This window comes from Grammomys surdaster, unplaced genomic scaffold (genome assembly GCF_004785775.1).
Source record: "Grammomys surdaster isolate TR1022 unplaced genomic scaffold, NIH_TR_1.0 126133, whole genome shotgun sequence".
NCBI classification, from domain to species: Eukaryota; Metazoa; Chordata; class Mammalia; order Rodentia; family Muridae; genus Grammomys; species Grammomys surdaster.
Window position 1 is genome coordinate 7,287,484 of NW_021620941.1, and position 9,354 is coordinate 7,296,837.

Here is a 9,354-nt window from a genome sequence, read left to right on the forward strand (position 1 = left end):
ATACATATTTTTAAATGTGATGTGTGTGTTTGTGTGTGTGTGTGTGTGTGTGTGTGTGTGTGAGTGTGTGTTTCACAATAAGGAAGAGAGAGACTACAGTGTATCTTTAAAATGACTGTTTTCAGCTTTGGTAGTTGGTTTGGTCACAGCTCTGTAGGACTGTAAGGGACACAGTCTTAGGTGCCAGGATTTATCTTTACTTTCCATTCAGACATGAAACTCATTTTGATGACTTCTCTGGGTGCCATACTCACACAGTCTGGCTTTTTGGCAGCCAACCCTTCTTCAGCACTAATCTAGGCAGAATGTGGGTAGATAAGTAATAGAATTTCACAAATGTCCTCAGATTTCTCACCTTTCCCACAAGAAATGGAGCACAGCCCCACCAGAGGAGTCCACACATGTTCAGCCTGAAAGCCTGGCTTGTCACTGCCCACTGGGGATGGAGCCTCCTCTCCCAGAGACATGGTGCCCACCTAAAGAGAGCATCGAGCAGGTGAGTCCGACATTCTGGCTTCTGCCTTGGAGCAGCCAGCCTCCTTCCTCTCTTTGTCATGAGGAAAGAGGGACTATTCCAAACACACTGGGTTCCCTCCCTGCTGCTCTCTAGGAAGGCCAACTCCCTGCCCCTTGGTGAAGCCCTCACTATGCACCTCACTTTGGCCTGTGAAGGCTCCTTATCATTCCAAGTGGTGTCTGTGGGATGTTTCTGGGGGCTAAGGAGCAGGAGTGGATTTGCAAGCATACGTGGCCCTATAGTCCCTAGCCCAGAAGAATCCAGGGCCCTCCGCCAGACAGCCTGAAGCCCCTGGATGCCAGGCAAAAGTTGAAAGAATCACTTTCATAGCAGCTGGAGAATTCTTTCCTTGCTGTGCCTGGTGGCACAGGAATGTGGTCCCTACAACTTGGGAGGCCTAGGTAGAAGCATTGAAAGTTCAAGACATTCTTGAGCTATAGTCAGGTTGCAAGCAATTTAGTGAGATACTGTCTCAAAATTTAAAATATATGAAGGAAAAGACCAGGGTTATAGCTCAATGGGCTAGTGCTTGCCTAGCATACTGAAGGCCCTGGATCTGGTTCTCAGCACCTCAAACACAGCAATAAGCAGATCCCCACTCAGTTGCTTGTGACAGGCTCCATTTTCTCTCAGCCTGGCTCACCCCTTTCAGAAACACTTTAAGTGTGTTCTCTGACAGGGTGTTCCTCAGACAGCATCCTGAGAAGAATGGAGTCCTCACTCTGGCCTGCAGGAAGATGGCAACCTTGTATTTTTCATTCTCGTGGCTAATAAATTACCCAGGACTCCTGGCTACCTTCCTACCCTATCCACACACCTGACCCGAGTCTGGAGAACATGTAGTCCTGAAACAGGGCTCCAGCATAGGTGATATCTCATCTGTGCAGCAGGGGCCTGCAGTTGCTGGCTTCTCCGGGTCACCCACCCTGGGCACACATGTCACATTCCTTGAGTCCAGACCTGTTTCACAGGCAGATGACTTGCAAGGACCAGGGTCTGACACCTCCCATCTGAAGAAAACACAGGGCTGTCATGAGGCCCTGCCTCTGCTGCCTCATGGGAGGTACAGCCCAGCTCCTTAGGGTGGACAGGGGGAGTTGATATTTAGGATTCCAATATACAGATCCCATTAAGAAATAAAACTCAGGAGCTTTCTCTGAAACATTGGTCTATCACAACTCAGTTCTCAACAAGAACTGTGTGTTGGGACAGTGAGTAAAGGATTCTGCCTCCAACTCTGACAGTCTGATCCCAGGGTATTCCAGAGATTGGAAGGAGAAAATTGACTGTGGTAAGTTGTTTTCTGACCTCCACTCTTGCACCATGACTTGCTCATGTGCGTATGCATGCACACATACACACACTAAATGAATGAAGAACTGTAATTTTCATGTTAAAAAAAAAAGATTAAGGGCTGGAGAGACGGCTCAGTGGCTAACAGCACTGACTGCTCTTCCAGAGGTCCTGAGTTCAATTCACAAGGTGGCTCACAACCATCTGTAACAGGATCTGATGCCCTCTTCTGGTGTGTCTGAAGACAGTGACAGTGTACTCATATAAATAATAAAATAAAAAAAGATTAAAAAATAACTTTGTGCATACCAACCACATACTTCTCCTGTGGCTAGGGTTTGGGGAGGCAGAGTCCTACTCAACTGCTTTGTAAAAGCAAAGGTAGAAGACCTCCTCCCCAAACCTACCAACAACACACTTCATGCCCTGATGCAGGACAACAGGTGCCATGTGCATTCACAGTACCAGCTGAAGGCTGGCACATGGTTCACTGTATGACATCAATGCATGATGTCTGCCTAAAGCATCGTGCTGTCAAGGGTGCTGAGACTGGATCATATCTCTGCGCTTAACAATAGGATTGCAATGTCGGCCATGCACGAGAGAAGAGGAAGGAGCCAGAGCCATTGGTGGGCCACCAATAATCTAAGGCTCTCTCACTGGACAGAAAACAAACCTGAAGCCATGCTGATCGTCCAGCCCATTGGTAACAGGCCAATAAGTGAAGACCAGTTTGGACATGGAGGATATTTCAGTCACAGCCGTGTGGTCACTGCAGGAGAGGTGCCAGTGATGACTAATGCTATGAGCTTTTACATTCACAGTGTCACACCACCATCCTCACAGGTCTCATCCCCACATCACCCAGGTATTAGAGATTCAGTGATGGAGACAAGTAGCCCAGCACCTCTTGAATAGTGAGAAGGTTGATGTTCAGGCACCACCATCTGTCATCAGGATGGAGCTGATGAGAGCCTTCAGCAAAAGAGGGCCCTCTACAAGGGTGGATGCCAAGGAGCCCTGCTGCACCACACCTTCATATACATACCTGGTGGGACAGGGCTGGGAGTTGCAGTTTTCCACCTCTGTTGCTGGCTGCTGGGCTACCGCTCTGCACCGGGCTGGTGGCAGCATCTTTAAGAAGCCGTCTTGGGCTTCCACACAGTGCAGTGACCGCTCCCGAAGACCCCCACCACAAGACACACTACATGGACTGAAGTCTCCGGATACCCAACTAAGGAAGAAGGGGACAGAACATCAGTCCTGGGGCCAGGTCCCTCAGTTGGCTCATGGGGTTGTGGTATAAGGCAAGCAAGTCTGTCTCACTGATCCCAAAGACACACTTCCTCTGGTCTGGTCCAGGTCCTGTGTTCCCAAGCTGCTGTTCCGAGATCAGCCTCAGTCTAGAACTTCCCTTGACATACTTCTAAATCTGAGGCCAGATATTTTATAGTGCTAGCTGGAGCCTCCCTAGTCCTACACCCAACAAGACAACCTTGTCCTAAAAGTATTCTGTTACCAGTTGGCAGAAGCCAGTGAACGCCTGGTGCTGGCCCTCCCATCATTCTCAATGGTAGGGTGGTCACCATCATCTTGCAATGAGAACGTGAGCTCAGAGAGGCCTCAGGACACCCAGACAAGGTGGTAGAAGATGTGACCACACCCCAGACTGTCTCTCTGACTGTGTCTCAAGTCCTGATGTCCTCACTCACAGAATGAGGACACTGACAGAGCCCAGGCCACAGAGTTGCAGCTAATACTGAAAAAACAACACACAAAGATTCTTTTCAGCCTTCCCAGGCCACAAGTGTCACCACAGACCAGTTGACTACCCAGTTTAGTACTTACTATGGGGAGCAGGGGGCAGAAACACAAGGCTCTTGCCATGCAGGTGGCTGTGGGCTCCCTTGGCACTGGGTGTTCTCCACCCACTTGTTTTGAGCTTGATCCTGGCAGCTGTAGGTTACCCAGCGCATCCCTGGAAGGGCAGAGCAAAGACTCAGCCACCTCCACATGGAGTCCAGCAGAGCTATGGGCGAGCTTCACCCTGGGCCTTACCTGCTCCACAGCTCACTGAGCAGGGTCCATGCTTAGAGGTCCATACCCAGGCTGCCTCTTGCTTCAGTTGAAAGTAGGTAAAGGTGATGTCTGGGTGTGTAAGATCCCCATATTCACCTCCATATCGTCTGTACACCTATATCCGGACAGATGAGATCTCAGGTCCTGAACAGGGCACACCCTGGGGTCTCTTTTGTAAGCATTTGTCCTGAAAGCATTCATGTTCCCAGACTCCAGGAGACAGACTTGAGTGTCAAGGAGTTCTGGGAAATGTGTGTGTGTGTGTGGCGGGAGGGACAGGTATATACCAAGGGGATGGTAGTTTTGGAGTGGGGTATTATGGGAGTGTTGTTTAGGTTGGGGACAGACTACAGCCAAGGAAATCAGGTGTAGCGTCAAGGCAGGGAATGGTCCAGCAGATTGGCTCCGGGCCAGGATATAAGGTGAAGGCTCAGGCCATTTCAGGTTTGGTCATCTGCACTCGCCTTCTTTAGCAGAGCACAAAGAAGGACACACACAGATGAGCCACATCTTTGAGGATATCCCTACCAGAAATCTTTCAGGGCCTCATGTGCCTCTGCTCTCAAAGAAGCAAGAGCTGCCCTCCATCTCCAGAAGGGCCCTCACATGCCAGCTGGTACAGGGACTCCTTGCTTGACCTATTCCCTATTTCAGAGGACTGCCCATGGCCAGTCCTTGAGCTCCCCTGTGATTTTCTGGTTGGGGGTGGTCCCTGATTCCAGCATTAATTCTATTCTCAGATCTCCGAGGCCTTCTGCATGCCCTGGACACAGGCATATATTTATACTGACTTGCAATACACTAATCCCATGAGTGGCCCTTATCTTATACAGTGCATTTTATCTTATGCAGAGCTCCACTTGTAGTCGGTCCCCGCATGACTGCTGCAAGGATTAATAACTGAGTAAATGAGTTACAGACACATAGGCAGATGTCCAGAGTCACCAGGAGAGGCCTGCTGACTCCCCCCCACCCCCAGCCTAGCTGATTGATGACCTGGATCTCAGTGTCCTCCCGGACAGGTCCCCGGATGTGAATCTCCTCTAAGTGGGGCAGCTGGTCCTCAGTGAGAGTCACTCTGTACTCCATGCGGTAGTCCTCCAGAAGGGAAGGGTACGTGATGTTAGACGAGATGCTAGTCTTCCCTGCCACAATGTAGTGGCCCTGGATCCTCACAGCTTTGAGAATAGGGCCATCAGCACTATGGAGTAGTCACCATCCCTCTTCACAGGCCAGCAGTCTATTTAGTAGGATAGGAGCACTCTTCACAGGCTAGACTTAAGGATGACAGCAAGGCAAGGGGCAGGAGGCTCTCTGCCAACAGGGTCTAATGTGGTTAGCTCCTTCCAAGGCTCCAAACCTGCCCCTAAAGAACCCTAAGACCTTCTGGTGTCTCAGTTAGACAGCATCTTCATTAATCAAATCCCTCTTTCTGTATGCACAGTTCTGCCACACACAACACACCCAGGAGACTTAACCATAGTGGTGGCTCCATGCCTCTTTCTGGAACCTGGTGAGGGTTGTGACTTATGCCTTCCCCTGAGTGTGCTCATACAGGGCTCCAGGGCCGAAATCCCTTCCACGTGGTTTAAGGTCAGAGGCTAGCCTCTGAGACAAAGGAAAAGTCTAATGGGACGGGATCTTCAAAAGGAGTCCAGTGAAAACTCTTAAAGGGCCAGATTCCCGAGATGGTCGTCCTCTGGGATTGTCACGCCCTGGTGCTGGAAAGCACCAGTTCCTGGGGCCTGGGGCTTTCAAGCTGCCACCCCCCATGCTCAGCCACCATATTCCTTTTCAGGCAATTTTAACCTTTATCCTTCCCTCCCCCTAGGATAAGCTTAGCTGTGAGTGCAGCAGCTCTCAGTGGGGTCTGGGGAGTTGAAGTTCCTCCCACCTTGCAGTGGGTATCAGGAGTAAAGGTATCTCAAAGACTAAGACATAGGTAACAAAGTGCAGGGAAGGATCCTCTGTCATCTCACCCAAGTGTGTGAAGAGAGGCCTGCGGTTGACAATGTTCACGCTGGTCATATTGGGTGTAACTGTCAGGAACGTGACATATTCTAGGGACAAGTAGAGCAAGAGGGTTGCTTGAGTTTTGTAGTCACCTATACCACTACCAAAGAAGAGAAGCCCAGCTGGAAAGACGTGACAGTGTCATTGGGCTGGTTTTGGTGGTAATGAATCTCCATCATAGGAAGAGGTCAAGACCAGACTAGGGGGTCACCTGCAAGGACACTGCCCAGGCCAGGAGCATAGACCAGACTCAAGGTTCTCAGCTGAAGGCACAGCCAGAGAGGCAGGGCCCAAGTTCTTTGCTGATCTTGCAATTCAGTACTGTCAAATGATTTTTTTACTTTATATATATACAGCAAAGCCAAGGTTGCATCCCACTTGTCCTCTGAATCCTCCTGCTGGGACTCCTGAGTGGGAAGGAAGAGGTGACCTGACAATTATTCAGAGTCTGCTACTTCTCCCCCCACCCCCATCACAGCTACAGTGAAGAATTTAGTGGGGTGCTACAAGCCTGGTTGCAGAGGCAATGTTGCTGGAGTTTGAAACGTCAGAGAAGAATGAACTGAAATATACAGGGAGGTACCCAGGACTGGGGTAGCACATAGGTGTTGTGCCCTGAGCAGCCCAAGCTAATGCTTTGGGTGCTGGATCCCTGCAGAGTGATAGGAAACCCACCCTCCATGTAAGAGCAGCCCTACCTCTGGCTCTCCCAGCTGTGAAAGAGCCATTCTGTGAACTGCAGGTGCTATTGTCTCCTCCACACACCTGGCACACATCCCAAACCTGCTGGGAGTCCATCCTGCCATCACAGCCAAAGGTCTGTGAAAAGAGGGATATTGGAAAGCCCGTGTTATTGGGGTGCTGGTTTCCCTGGTACCACAGCTGTGAGACTCTAGTATTCACAAAACTCTCTGTAGCTTCATGGAAGCTCCTGATATCTGCAAAACCTCTAAGGAGCTCCCGTGATGACTTTCCTATTTTGGGCTGTAGTATAGGCTGACTCCAAGTTCCATCCTGTTCCCAACAAACATTCCCTAGCAAACTCAGGGCAGCTCTACTGAGCTAGCCCCATAGATCATTTCCTCTTTCCTCTTACCTAGAAGCCTTCTAACTAGGATAGGAAAACTTTGAGTCCACAAAGACAGGGGTTGTCCACACACCTACCCTGCAGCTGCCCAATAAACAGAGGCTTAGGGTCCCATCGTCCCGAGGACCACTTGGCACACAACGGGTCCCATCTAGGAAACTGTCTCCACGGCTGACAATGAAGCTTTCTCCAACAGCCCAGCACATGTGTCTGCACAGAGTATCTCCTAGAAGAACAGAATGGCAAGGAAACCTGCTGTTCAAAGATGAATAAGGAGGTCAGTGAGCTAAGTATGAAGGTCCCTTGGGATCTGCTATAGTATAGTGCTATCTGCTTACCTGCCAGATAAGGTCTAAGAAGGCTGTCCTGCTAGCCTCAGCTAACTACATGCTTTGCATATGTAGCTAGGGCCACTGTTTTCCCTCCAAGGCCATATTATATTCTGGTCTCATAATCATGGCTATCAGGTTATTATCCAAGAATTACAGGTGCATTTCCCCTGAAGTATCTCCCTAAATCCTAGCAAGCCCAGAAGAAGATGCTTCTAAAATAGAACCTCACTGTTTATTATCTAGGGAGTTCAGACCAAATCAGAGGGCAATCCATGGTCTGTGGGTTGCCAGAGCGTGAGTCAAGCCTGCCAACCAGCATTGGAGTGACGTTGGTTAATGACCAGCATTGGAGTGACGCTGATTAATGCTAATTTTTGACTTGACAGGATCTATAGTCGCCACCTAGAAGACAAGCTTCTAAATATGCTGTAAGAAATGATCTAGACTGGGGGCTGGAGAGATGGCTCAGTGGTTAAGAGCACTGACTGCCCTTCCAGAGGTCCTGAGTTCAATTCCCAGCAACCACATGGTGGGTCACAACCATCTGTAATGGGATCCAATGCCCTCTTTTAGTTTCTGGTCCTACCTTCAAGAGACTATCTTGATTAGATTAATTGAGGAAAGACCCCTTCCCTCTTCTCTCTCTCTCTCTCTTTCTCTCTCTCTCTGTCTTTCTGTCTCTGTTTCCAGGTGCAATATAACTAGCTTCCTCCATCTTCTGCTACAACTTCCCTGCCACAGTGGACTATACCCTGGAACCCTGAATCAGACTAAATCCTTCCTTCTTGAAGTTGATTTTGCTGGGGTATTTTATTTTTTATCTCAGCAGCAAGACAATGGCTAAGGCATTGACTAAGCTGACGAGCTCTGCCTGGCAGAAGTCTCCAGGTCTTGCTCTCCCAGGCCCACAGCCCACCTTGACTGTGCTGCACAGCAGCGTCCCAGTGGTAGAAGGAGGCAGTGCCTTGGGAAAGTTGTAGTGGCTGTCTGTCTGTCTTGGCACACTGCTCGGACATGAACTCCAGCTGAGTCTTCTCACAAGCCTGGCCAGAAGAGGCAGAAGACAGGTACAGGCGGGTTCCTTGCCAATGAGAGACAGCATGCATCCTGCATGCAGGGTCAAGAGACGAGTAACTCAGCCCCAGACTGTGGCTTATCGCTGCTCAGTGGCGATAAGGGGAACTTCCAGATAATCTGTTAAGGACTCAGAAGCAGCAGGAAGAGGAAAACAGGACACAGTGTGGCACATGGGGTCTCTGGTTCCAAGTCCTAAACCTGAGGAAATGTGGTTGAGCTGTCTATTTGCTTCCTAGGTACATCCAGGGCAGGAAATGAGGAACTGCAGAGACACTGTATTGCCTCACTGCACCGGGAAGGAAAGGCTTGGAGTTGACCACATGGGGAGACACGACAACCACAGCTCCCTTCTCTCAAGGTCTGAGAGACCTTGGGCACTTAGCAGAAAAGGGCAAAGGGTAAGACAGGGGCATATCACCTCATGTTGGATGCTCTGGTGGCCAGCAGTCATCTGAAGCAGACAGTAGATTGGAATAGGATGGAAAAAAATCATTCTACCACCTTGTGCCAATTAGGACAAACACATATATAGGAGAGAACATGGAGACACTGGAATCCTTCTGCACTGATAGTAAGAATACAAAATGGTAGAATGGTTCCCATGTAAAGAGAAACAGATTGTTTAAAGCTAGGTATGGTGGTGCAGGGCTTTAATACCAAAACTTGGGATGCAGAGGCAGGTGGGTTTCTGTGAGTTCAAGGTCAGCCTGATCGATAGTGAGTCCCAGCTATATAGTGAGACCCCATCTCAGAAAAGCAGGGAGGGCCTGGAGATGATGGCTCAGCAGCTAGAAGCCTGTCATGCTCTGTGGAGGACTCTGGTTCAGTTGCCATCCAGCACCATGTCAAGTGACTTACCTGTAACTCCAGGTGATCCCACTCCCTTTTATGGCCTTTCAAGGTACGTGTTCTCTCTCTCTCTCTCTCTCTCTCTCTCTCTCTCTCTCTCTCTCTCT

At 49.6% G+C, this 9,354-nt stretch overlaps 1 protein-coding gene across 1 annotated transcript in view; it reads right to left on the bottom strand.

Annotated features, from left to right (window-relative positions):
- Positions 1–9,354, bottom strand: part of Adamts13 (ADAM metallopeptidase with thrombospondin type 1 motif 13) — a 22,453-nt gene that overhangs the window by 9,636 nt on the left and 3,463 nt on the right. The window contains exons 5-15 of the mRNA XM_028757132.1: positions 8,238–8,364; positions 7,067–7,215; positions 6,601–6,721; positions 5,869–5,949; positions 4,886–5,067; positions 3,869–4,004; positions 3,659–3,788; positions 2,859–3,044; positions 2,487–2,582; positions 1,335–1,527; positions 356–476 (exon numbers count right to left, since the gene is read on the bottom strand). Of these exons, the coding sequence (XP_028612965.1) occupies positions 356–476; positions 1,335–1,527; positions 2,487–2,582; positions 2,859–3,044; positions 3,659–3,788; positions 3,869–4,004; positions 4,886–5,067; positions 5,869–5,949; positions 6,601–6,721; positions 7,067–7,215; positions 8,238–8,364 (1,522 nt within the window). The remainder of the gene's footprint in view (positions 1–355; positions 477–1,334; positions 1,528–2,486; positions 2,583–2,858; positions 3,045–3,658; positions 3,789–3,868; positions 4,005–4,885; positions 5,068–5,868; positions 5,950–6,600; positions 6,722–7,066; positions 7,216–8,237; positions 8,365–9,354) is intronic.